This window comes from Fringilla coelebs (assembly GCF_963513975.1).
Source record: "Fringilla coelebs genome assembly, chromosome: 14".
In the NCBI taxonomy this organism is placed as follows: domain Eukaryota; kingdom Metazoa; phylum Chordata; class Aves; order Passeriformes; family Fringillidae; genus Fringilla; species Fringilla coelebs.
In genome coordinates, this window is record NC_140040.1 from 7,254,620 (window position 1) to 7,266,848 (window position 12,229).

General features: G+C 49.8%; 1 protein-coding gene across 1 annotated transcript in view; it reads right to left on the reverse strand.

Annotated features, from left to right (window-relative positions):
• Positions 1–779: 779 nt before the first annotated feature.
• ATP6V0D1 (ATPase H+ transporting V0 subunit d1) overlaps positions 780–12,229 on the reverse strand; it is a 33,877-nt gene continuing 22,427 nt past the window's right edge. The window contains exons 3-8 of the mRNA XM_084215180.1: positions 11,129–11,307; positions 8,134–8,213; positions 4,264–4,341; positions 3,500–3,676; positions 2,662–2,739; positions 780–2,134 (exon numbers count right to left, since the gene is read on the reverse strand). Coding sequence (XP_084071306.1) covers positions 1,973–2,134; positions 2,662–2,739; positions 3,500–3,676; positions 4,264–4,341; positions 8,134–8,213; positions 11,129–11,307 — 754 coding nt within the window. The 3' untranslated portion in view covers positions 780–1,972. The remainder of the gene's footprint in view (positions 2,135–2,661; positions 2,740–3,499; positions 3,677–4,263; positions 4,342–8,133; positions 8,214–11,128; positions 11,308–12,229) is intronic.

Consider the following 12,229-nt stretch of genomic DNA (forward strand, 5'->3'; position numbering starts at 1 on the left):
TCCCCTCTTGGCTGGGTCAGGGCTGGGACCCTGTGGCCGCTGCCTCCCTGCCACTCATTACACACTCCACATGCTCCTGACAAGTGGAGGGGCCAAGACCAGGCTGCCAGTGCTGCAGAGCTCTTCATGAGATGAACTATGTGATTGTCAGTTTTTAAATAAATCCATTCTTGATATTCCAGCAGGCTCTGGCTGTCTCCTTCCACAGTGCAGTGCTGCAATGCTGCTCAGGGATGCCCAGCCTGTGGGCAGAGCTAAGCTGGGTCATGGCTGGCACCACACCGACCATGTGGCAGGAGCCTCACATGCAGCAGCAGGTGCCACAGGTACTTCCAGAAAAGGGCTCAGCCTGCCAGGAGGTATTTGTGCTCACTCCCTGCTCCTCCCCAGCCCTGTGCCAAAAGCTTTCTTTTGCTTTGCTCTGACTCTGTGGCCCTGCTGGGGCAAGGATGGCAGTGGTGACAGTGCCCCATGTGGACAGCCCCAGGGACAAACCATGCAGCTCCCTAACCTTACAGATCATTCCCATAAGGCTGCACCCCTTAGCTCGGCAGCCAGCTGCACCCACAGACCAGGCACTGTCCTGGCTTGAGCTGGAAGGAGTACTCTGGGCCTCATGGGGTGGGGTACCACAACAATGCCTGTGGTAGAAACAAGTGTCCCAACTCACACAGAAACCACACCAGGCTCCACTACCACAACTACCAGATTCCTTGTGACCGATGGAGGTTCCACCTGGGGCTGTGGGAGCTGGTGCCCAAGTAAGCAGGAGAGCACAGTGCAGTAGGCAGATATTTATTGGTGTAGAGAGGAGGGGATCACAGGAAAACAAGCTGCAGAGGTGACCACAGCACAAGCTGGGACAGAGCCACTCTCCCTTGATCCTTCCTCCCAGCAGCATCCAGCGTGTTTCCCTCCAGCAAGGTGTGTCTGCTGCCATTGCACATCTCCCAGAACTCAAGTGCAAGTAGGAGCTAGCCAGAACAGAGCAGCAAAGAGCAGGGCTGCCACACCATGCCCACAGCTTGGCTCCCACCCTAGACCACAGATAGGCAGGGCCTGGGACATCCCTGCCCCCACCAGGGTGACTAAAGCTGCTCTGTCCCCTGGCCAGCTGTGCCATACAGCTCCATGGCAGTGCCAATCCACCCTCTGCAGGGGAGAAGCCTGGATGTCTACCCTGGAGGGGTGCAGGGGTCCACTACCATCTGCAGAGCCCAGAGGAGCCCCAGCTCTTGCATGGTTGTGTCAGTAAACTGCAAGCTGTGGGTCTCCACAGCTCTGAGGAAGGAGCTCAGCCAGCTTATGGAGCCCTGTCCAGGGCAGCAGGGAAACTGATGAGAACTGCTCCTGCAGACACAGAAAGGCTGCATGAGTGCAAACACTGCCAGAGTGGGAGGACTGTGCTCCGCAAGCACTCTGGCTCTACCCTCACATTCCCACTGGCTCCATTCCAGTCCTGGCCAGGGTTGCTTGGTCTCTCCCAGGTCAGGGTTCACTACAAGGGGATGCAGGGATTGCACAGCAGCATGGGCTACGCTACAAACCACATTCTAACTACATCTCACAGGAACAACACTGAGCAGGAGACGTGCAGAGCACTGACAGAGGGCCCCCCAGCCATGGCAGACCTGACCCATTCCTCTGCAGCAGTGGGACTCCCTCAGAGGCAGCCCCCCGCAGCTCTATGAGCATAAGCACACACAGCAATTAGTACAGGAACACTGTGACTATTGCATACACAACAGGAGACCCTCCTGCTGCACAGGGCTAAGCCTGGACCACTGGTCCCTCCGGACATCTCACAGCACACACAACTCCAGCTTTTGAATAATTTAACTAGCAACTGTACAGTTTCCTCATTTGATCCAGTTCCACAGATGGGACATCCCTGGAGTCTGGGCATGGGACAATTCAGGGAGTTAGGGGTCCCTCTGGACTCCAGGGGTGGGAGGGTTGGACAGGAGCAGAGTTAGAAGATGGGAATGTAGTTGTCGATCTTGGTCCTGTGCCGCTGGGCGATGCACTCTGCGATCCACACAATGTTGCGGCACTCCTGCTCCTTCAGTTTCACAAAGGCGTAGAAGACCCCGAAGTGGAACTGGTTGAGGAAGGCCAGCTTGTTCAGCTTTACCTGGGGAAAGTCCAGAGGAGGACATGTCATTTGTTCACCTCAGATAGGAGGAGCTGGTAAAGGCAAGCATGGACCTGCTTGGAAGGACCCATGACTTCCCAGCAGACTGAAAGGCTCTGCACAGGTATCCTGCTCTGCATCTCTTTAAGTCCTTGGGACAGCTCTAACCTATAGCACATGGCTTAGGACAGACTCTGACATTTGAAGAGGGAAATAGTTATAACTCAGGTACCATAAAAGTCCTTATTTTCCATGTAATTACACTCTAGCTTTGCTATTGATGGACCAAATATCCATTAGCAGCCCCAAACATGCCTCCTCACACTGCTAGAATCTGTCTGGGTGAGACAACAGGCCAAGCACTATGCCAGGCTTCCATTCTCATGCAGGAGCAGAGGGCAAGCATGCTTCTCCTTCCCCCAAACCCTGTTCATCCACAGTGCTGCTGACAGGGCAGTAGACCAGCTTCCTGACACCTGGAGCTTTGCAAATGGCACATGTGAAGAAGCATCTCAGGGCTCACTCACCTCGTGCTCAAAGAACCTGTCTTCAAGGGTTTTGTCTCCAGGGTTGCTGCCAGCCCCTTCAAATAGCAGCTTGTACTCCTGCAGGAAAGCATTACATGAGGATATACCCTGTACCCAAGCTCAGCAGCACTTGAGGGCCTCCTGTGTCACAGATACTCCAGCCACCCTGTCAAGTTAGAGGACAGAGAAACCAAGAGTCCTGCCCTTTCTCTAAAATATGCAGTTCTCAAAGGCATATCATTACTTTGAGCCACAGGAAAAGGGGCATCAGGGACAGACCCTCTCCATGTACAGACTAGAGTGCTTGGGCCAGACCCCTGTGCCCACACACACAGGCTGCTCAGTAAGGGGACACTGAGCTCTCTGACTCCAAACACGTCCCCAGCCATGCACGAAGTCGCTTGAACACAGACAAATCCAAATGTGTCCTCCCAGGTCAGTGTCTCACCTTCAACTGAGCCAGAGCTCAAGGCTGGAAGTGGGGCAACACCACTTCCCACTGAAGATACATTTCCATTCCCAAATCAGGCAGGGAGAGCCTGACACTGCTGCCACATCAGCACTTCAAGGGTTTGGTGGTAAAAGCAGTCCCCACACCCTTGGACAGAGAACATTGTCTCCCAGTCACCCCTAAAATGACAGCCATGACTAAGAAGCCAATGACATCTCAGGCAAGCCAAGTCCTGCCCAAGCAGAGCACAGGACCAACAGCATCAGAGAAGACTGGCACCTCTCTCCCCAAGCTGTCAAGTCACAAGTTCCCCCAGATCCCCAAGAAGCTCTGATGCAGAGCAAGTTCTTGTACCAATCCCCACAGCCCTCACCCCAGAGCACTCACAGGGTAGTAGTCAGCAACGTTTTTGACTTGCTCGTAGTCATCTGCCCTGGCCAGCTGAGCCAGGCCCTCAGGGTAGAGCTTGCCACAGTGTGGGAACAGCTTGGCTCGGTCCTCCTTGGACAGCTCAGTACCAAATGAGTTGATGGTGATAATGAAGGCCCTCCGGTCAGCTTCAAACTGCGGGAAAAGAGTGGCTCATGCTGGGATGCAGTATCTTTACCAGAGGCTGGCAGATATTAGTGCTGCTCTGCACAGAGCCACATCAGAGGGCAGCACGAGGAGGCTGCTGGGATGTGTACAGCGCTCCAGTGCTCAGCTAGGGCGGGCTACCAGCACAGGCTCCCAGCATGCCCAGTACCTGGGGAGCATTCAGGTGAGGAAATCCCCATCCCCGGAACAAGGCAAATCCTGCCCAAATCAAGGGGTGACTCTCACATGCTGCTCCTAAGTCCTGCACATCTTGCCACAGCAGGCTTTGGCACGGACACAGGCTGTGACTCCAACAGCTCTGGTAGCTCTCCACATGTCATCCACGTGAGAGGATGAAGATGTTGCCATAGAGGCAACAAATGTATCACTACTTGGGGAACCAAAGTCAGGCACAGACAGTGTTCCCTAGGTCTCCCAGTGAGCAGGTCAAGCACGCATGGGGATGCGGAGCACCAACTGGAGAATGCTTAACAACCGGCAGATAAGCTGGGCCTGAGCAGGGAGTGATGACCACCATTGTAATACCATTCAGCTATGGAAGTTTCCAGACCTACCTCCAGGATTGGGCACATGGCATCTGCCGTGGTACCTCCCAGCGTCTTGCAGAACTTGTAGAAGGACTCCAGGTAAGCCTGGAAGAGAGAGGGCAGATGAGCATTCTTCTACACAGCTTCATCTACTCCCCCACAGGGCCCTTCAGCAGAGGACAGACAGCAGGCAGACTTTGCTTGCTTGCTCCCAGACGCTCTGTAACACAGCACAGGCACTCTGGCCCCATGTGAACTTGCCCACACAAGGACTGCGCTTTCCCCAGGAGCCAGAGACATGAAGGGTTGTGGTTGGGTTTGTTCAAGTGACTGCATGAGCTTACTGTGGGCAAGATCCCCAGGCAGCAAGGTTAAAGCCTATTTTTCTCCTTTGAGTCGCCTAACTCATTTTACTGAAAGTCTCACGTGGTTTCCTGACCCTGCTCTGGCCTCCACAAACATGCCAAGCCACACAACCATAGCTGCAAGACCTACACTCAGAAAGTAGCGCTGTGTAAGCAGAGTCAAGAGATGAGACAGGACATCTGTGAAAGAAACCAGCCACTCTCTCTAATTCTCTTTTCACACTGCGGCCACTTGGTCTCTATCCCATCTGAGGCACTGCAGAAAACATACAGCCAGGCACAGCTAGGCTGCCTCCAGGAAATCCTTTGTGGAGATGTTCTGTAATCCATCTGGAAGATGACTCTGTCTCCCAGGGGGAGCCTAAGAAGGCTGTGGATGGCTAAAAGTATCGTTCAGCAAAAATGTTCTCAGAAGAAGTGACCAAGTAATAAAACACCTCCCCAAGCAGAGAGCTGCAACCAGCATCACTTCAAAGGGACAGAATAAAAGGATGCTGAGACACCACAAATCTCTGCTTTATCACAACAACTCTAGGACTTAAGATGGACCAAGAACGTACAAATTGGATACTCTCAGCCTCTGCACTAGGAAAGCACCTGGATTACTGTGTTCTGTAAATATTTGTTACCACACAGCGCAAGAGGACAATGCTGGGTGAGCATCACTCATCAAAGAAAGCCTCTCCAGCACTTGCCACTGCTCAGGTGGAGGAGAGCACAGAGTATCTGCACAGAGTTATCACAGGAACAAGGACGTGGATAATGGATGCCCTTTGAGTCTGATGGGAAAGGGAACATGAAGAGATTCAGTGACTACCTCTGCCCTTATGAGGGTTCATGCACAAACCTAAGGCTTTAGAAGCAAATAGAGGTGAACTCAAATATCCAGTAGTGAATGGGGATCCAATATCAGATACAAGGAAACAGTCCGTAAACAGCTGCACTGGGTGCCCCTCCGGTGACAGCAACTGGAAGAAAAACTTCTATACCAAGAAAAACTTTTTACCCCAGGAACAGAAGTGTCTGCCTTTAATGATCCTCAATGGGTCTTCCCTTTCATGAACCCACCCCCTCTGCCTCCTGCTAGCCTCACCTGCCCTCAAATCTAGTCTGAAGACAGGCCTGTCTTCACATTGACTTTTCCAAGGTCATCTGCTGATACCACCCTCCTCTGCCAGGTGAGGAATCTGAGCCTTTTCCTGCAGTTTTCTGTACAGAAGTCATCATACCCAAGCCTCTAAATGCGTCTGCCTTAGCATCATCACCTGTTTTGTTGTTCATACTCCGGGATGAGTGGAATGAGATAGTATCCAGGTCAAACACACAGATGCAGTAGCACAGTGATACTCAAACAGTGCTTTCCTACTGTTAGGAATGTTACTTTGTATAGAGACATTTGCTTAGGTCAATCATTACCCAAGTTTCCAATTAGTAGTAGGAAGAAACAAGGAGACCCTCACTATACAAGCAGAGTTAGGGTTCCCTCCTGCCCTCTCCCGTACACCACTCCACATTTATCCACACTGATTTGCCTGCTTTATTTTATTGTCCAGTTGCAAAGCTCCTTCAACTGGTTCCTACAAAAAGTCACCAGCAAAGGCAGCTGGATTCACTTCAACAAGAGATGGAACAAAGGGAGTAAGCACTGAAGATAACAAGGCCAGCAATAAAGATAACAACGCCAGCACACTTCCATTGCAAGACTTGGCTGCTGACTGCATTCTATACTAAGTACTGACCACTTTTAACCTCTGTTCCCCATTTTAATCATAGTTCCATTTGAGAACCTTCATTGCTAACAAGAAGCCTTTGTAATAACCTTCCTCGTATGAATCCTGCTCAAACCTTCTGTCAACACACTCAGAGATTTCTTAAAAGCCTCCAGTATGTCTGGGAGATAGCACTTCCCCTTCCCATGCCAACTCCACACAAATGCAAGCATCTGTCCCAGGCCTGTTGTGCTTTTCAGAGCAGTTCTCTGCAGATTTCAGACCTGATTTTATTTCTCTCATTTGCATTGTATTAGATATTTTCCAGTCTCTGGGGAGAGAGGTAGCTTCAAGTAGTCTGTAAGCAGCAATTACCTTTTCCACCCCTTCATCCCTGTGATTTGTTATGGACAGAGCCCCTGTATTCCCCAGGGGCTGCTCTTTAGCAAGAACCAGTGCCAGCACACACTGAGGCATTACAGGCACCTACATTTCCATTTCTGGGTAGGAAGAGCAGACTACAAAGCAGTATTGAGCCTCAAAAAGGATATGGGAAAGGACATGGCAGCTGGGATCAAAAGGGATACATCCCACCTCCCTCCCAACCAGTTTTCCCTGTGCCCACTCTGCTGCCTGCCTTCCCCCTCCTGCTTCACATTGAGACCTGTGCCCTGCAAGGCTGTGATGTTTATGCACACAGGTGTCCCTCCCTGTTACAGCAAAGACCAGTACATGCCAGAGGCCACAGGCAGCTGGGCATGACTGCTGACACGCCGCTCCTTTTCCCTCCCTTTGCCTTCTTCCCTTCACGCCTGACCTGCTCTCTGCCTCTCTAAACAGGCCACAGCTTTCTTGGGAAGAAGAGGTCACACCGACTGCAGGCTGGATGTGACCAGCCAAAACAAGATTGACAGATAAAATCTACATCCCACCCCGATCCAGAGAGTCGAGATGGAGCGATAGCCACAGCCTGCACATAAACACATGCTTCAACACTGCCAGCTAAAACCAGACAGAGCCTGCAAAGAAAATGACAGCTCAGGACAAGGAGATCCTTAGCCCCCTCCACATCTCTCTGCCAATACTCTCCCCAGCTTGCAGATTTCACACTGCTCCACCAAGAACATCTAACCTCAATCACAGCCACAGAAGGCTTGAACAGACAGCTGGAAGGTCTTTGGGAAGGGCTCAAGACAGGGAATGAAGCTGATGGGAGTCCTTCAACCAAGTTTAAGTTTAGTCACTGTGAATGCATTTAACTGCACCACTGAACCCATGTGGTAAGGGAGTAGACTTCTGCCTGCCTGGGGCACAAGTAAATTCAAAGACACAACCTCTGCAAAATCTCTTGCACAGACTCTTGAGAAAATCCTCTCTGCCTAGCTCTGGTGCCCTGACTCAGCAGAGCTGTGTGATCGGATGTCAGGCCCCTCCAGAAGTGTTATCTTTACTTTCCAATGGATGCAAGTAGGTTTTGGCCATGTTTATCACCATGCCAAGAATAAATAGGGAAGTTTACATCTCCTTCCTTTCTCAGGAAGGAGAGGGCACTAGGACAAGAGGCAACAGGCAGAAATTAATGCACAGAAGTTCGACCTGAATATGAGGGAGAACTTTTTTTACTGTGTGGGTGACTATGCACTGGAACTGTTTGCCCAGAGAGGGTGTGGAGCCTCCCTTGCAGGAGATATTCTACAACCATCTGGACACAATTCTGTGCTATGTGCTCTGGGATAGTCCTACTTGAGCAGGGAGGATGAACCAGATGACCCACGGTGGCCCTTTCCAACCGAACCCATTCTGCGACTCCATGACTCATTTACCTTATACAGCGTGTTTCGAATTATTTCGATATTCATTTCATCCAGGTCCTGTTCAGATATGCAGTCTTGGAAGAAAGCAGCTGAAACAGAGCCAGAGCCAGAGTTAGCATTGCCCTAACCAGAGCCATACTCAGCACTTTCCAGCCCCCTCAACAATACCAGGCAGAAGCACATCCTGTGTTGAGCTTGTCCCTCCTAGGCCTGGCCCTTATCTTCAGCAGCCGAATTATCATGACTCAAAACCTCAGGCTCCACCATGGTTCCTTAGGCCATAATAATTTTTGGGGTTCTCATATGAAAATCTTTCTTTACCCCTTAGTCCCATGGTTTTGTTGACAGCCTATTCCCAGCAGAAATTCTCAGCTCTAGCAGTATCAGTGATAGAGAAGCCTGTATTAAAACATAAGCAGTCCCCAAACTGTTCTGAGATGCAGGCACTTGGAAGTGACAAGGCAGCTTTGAACTGCCTGCTACAGCACTGCAGGAGCTTAAGCACCTGTGTGACAGAAGCTAGTGAAACACAAGGAGCTGATGCTTCTCCCTCCTTCTACAATATCTTAGTGGGGATTAAGAAGGTATGATGATGCCATAGCTTGTATAGACCATGACACTGGTCATGGTTGGAGTCAGGAGTTGTTTCTCCTGGTCAAGTCTATCAGTCTCATTTTCCACTTCTTCCAAGGGCTTTTATTTCTCTACCTGAAAGTGAGTAACAGGAGACTGAATAAATTACTAGGACTTGGTAGGATGTTCAGCCCTACATGCTTTGCCAGAGTACCACTGGGAGGGAGTTGGAGAAGTTGTTGCCACCTAAAGAACACAGATTTCAGATCAAACAGGTGCTGCAAGCTGCAGATATAGAGGAGCCTTGTACATCTACAGTGTAAATGCAAACGAGTGGTACAATAAAACCCATTGACAGGACTTCCTGACTTCAACTCTCACTCAGTAACCAACTTTGCTGAATTTGCTACAAAGAGAAATCTGATCTGTCTCAGCTTACACAGTGCAGCTGTGGGTAACAGACACCACAGCCGTGCTGAGAACTGACCAGTGCTCTGCTCTGTGCAACAAACCAGCTGCAATGCAGGCTCACACCTCTGGCCTGCACCACTTTTAGAGCACGAGCTGCCTAGAAGGACACCAGTCACACTGTGGGTCTGGAGGGTCCTGAACAGAGGTTAACCTCTACAGAAGTTTCTTTGCAGCACCAAAGCACAATGCCACGTGTCGGGGGGAACACTGCTCCCGATGATTGGCAAAAATGCAAACAGAGTATGCCAGGACTGGTTTTTACTGCAGGATGTGCTGGCCAGCCTGGAGAGCTAAGCAGTGGCTACTTCAGAGTAGCTGAGGAATGAGTACATAGCTATTTCAGTTCTTGGCCCTCCAATATCCCAAATTAGGCTTACAGCCCTGTTAACCTATGAAAGCCATTTGGGGTTAGGCATTCCCACCAAGCCACGTAGCTACTCAAGTCCTTTTAGGAGATAGAGCTGCTGTTTCTTTGCGTGTGGTCACTGGAAAGAGTGCAAGTTAAACAACTGAAGCCTGCATGCCTGCTTGTTTAGGCAACACAGCTACTCCCCATGTTCCCCTGCTGAAGAAATGCCACATTGGTTGGTACACAGCCCCAAGGGCATGGCCAGGGCAAAGGTCTGGAGAAGCTAGCCCAGGCAGGGCTGAAGCAGGCAAAACCAACTCATGTACAATGCATGAAAGCAAGAGGCAAAGACCCTCAATTGCCAGCCATGTTGTCCAGAAGCACCTCAACACTGGCACGGGGCATTTTCACTCCATATTCTGCTGGAAGCTTTAAGGTCTCTGAGAGATAATATCTCTGAAATACTCTGTTCTATCTTCTTGCCAAAATGGGAAGGTTCCCACTTGTGAGGAGGATTTTCTTCCCACACATCAGTCCTACAGTGGGCTCAACTCAGCTGCATGCAGAGCCTCAGTTCTCCTGCTCTGTTGCTGCCCTGCCTTGCAACCCAGATCTCCTGAGGCAGGTACTCCCTTCTTTACTGGGCACAAGTCATTTTTCCATGACGACTACTTCATTTGCGCCATTATTACACAGAGCATTTACAAAAGCACTTTCAGTTCCAAAGCCAACTATTTCTATCAAAGACAGCATGATGACTTAGAGTGTTTTCTTCTTTCTAGCAACCCCAAAAGAATGACTAATCACTGACTCAGGCATATCTCATTACGTTTTTGCCCACAGATGCTAAACTAGAAAGTCACCTGTGACTACCTCCCCTACTACTGCAAAGACTTCCATATTTTCTCCAGAACCACTTCCTACACCTTTTATCTTTAAAGAGCAGATCTGTCTGACTAGCTCTTCATAAGACACTTGGTTTTAGCATTATGTGCCTCCTAAACAAGCCTGTAGCCCTGTAGACAATGTACTCAGTCCAGGATGCTGCTATACAATGAGTTTTAAAAGGCTTTTGGAGATTTCTTTGTTTTGCTGTTGCTGTTTGGGTTTGTTTTTTGTTTACATAAAGGGCTTTTATTTAACTAGTGCTAATTTTAGTAGTCTCAGAACAAGACTGGGCATGTGCAGATCTCTGTAATTATCTATAAAAACCACATACAAGAAACTACCCAATGGTTCAATTAAAAGTGCTAGAAATCAAGTGATTCATTCCAGCAGAAGACCCAATAGCCTTTCACTAAAGAAACTCAAGGCCTGGCTCACAAAAACCAAACTGTCCAGCACTTTGCCCTACCACTGTGATGGCCTGGACACTGATTGAAGGGCAGAGAGAGGTAGCTGGTCCTCCAGAGGAAAAGATGGCATATGACAGACATAAACCTGACCTCAAGCCCAGCCACCACAGGCAGTACAGCCACAGCTGTGCATTACCCACCACTTTGTCTTCCTGGAGCACAACCTAGGCTTAGCTGGACCTAGTTAGACTGGGGAAGAAAGGGACATCTGTTCCACCACAGGCAGCTGAGAGGTAATTTGAACAGCTCCACTCACCCAGGGGAGTGTCCACCAAGATTGCATTGTAAAGCTCTGCAGGTGTCTGAGCAATGTTCACAGCTTCCATCTGCTCAAAACTTCCCAGAGGATGGCATTTGGGCACCAGCTCGGAGATGGAACGCTGATGCAGAGTCCCAGTGATCAGCAGAATGACATTGTCAATCATGTAGCTGTACCTGGAAGAATGAAAGAGGAAAACTGAAACAATACATACAGTATGAAACCCAGCAACAAGCACACATCATCTCCTCATGAACATCTCCAGAAAGATGCACACTTCCCACAAAGAAGTACTAAGGCACCTCCTTAGCATCTGTTTATCATGCCAGCCTAGGAGAAGGCAGTCAGGCATAATCCCAGACCGTGATTTATGCCACAGCTGAACCACACCATCTGGGTACCACCTACCACTGAAGATCATTAGACTGGAACTGACTTCTGGAGGTCTCTGGCCCCATACCCTGCTCCGAGCTTGGCCAGCTGTAACTGCTCAGGCAAAAAGACTTTTGAATGTTCATATGAACTTTGAATGTTCATATGAACTTGCAAGGATGTGGATCTCACAACCTCCCTGGGGCTCTGCTTCAGCATCCAACCATACTTGCAATGAAAAGGCTTTCCCTAACGTTCCCCCATGGTCATTTGCCTGCTGTCTCTCATTCTAACCCCACACACCTCCAAGAGGAGCCTGGCTCCAGTTTCAGTGCCAGCAACACTGCTCCATCTTGCCAAGTGAAAGGAGGAAGGTCACATTTCTGCCGCCTCACTCCATTCCAACAACAACAGGACTGGCAGCTTTGGCACAGCCTTCACTCACACCCTCAAGAAACTACACACAAAGTTTTTCACACCTTACACCAAGAGCTACAAACTTCTTCGCATTAGCCCAAGTTATGATGCCCCAAACCAAGTTCTCCACTTATGTTGTTCAGGATTAGCAGATCCAGTCTTTGGCACTGCAGCAATGGGACATTCAATCTGGAATCACAGTACCTGGCATAAGTTCCACCAACACAGGCCCTCTGTAGCCTTCCTCTCCAATATGTCCATTTTTCTCCTGCACTGAGAAGCTCAGAACTGGGCACAGCATGCCAGGTG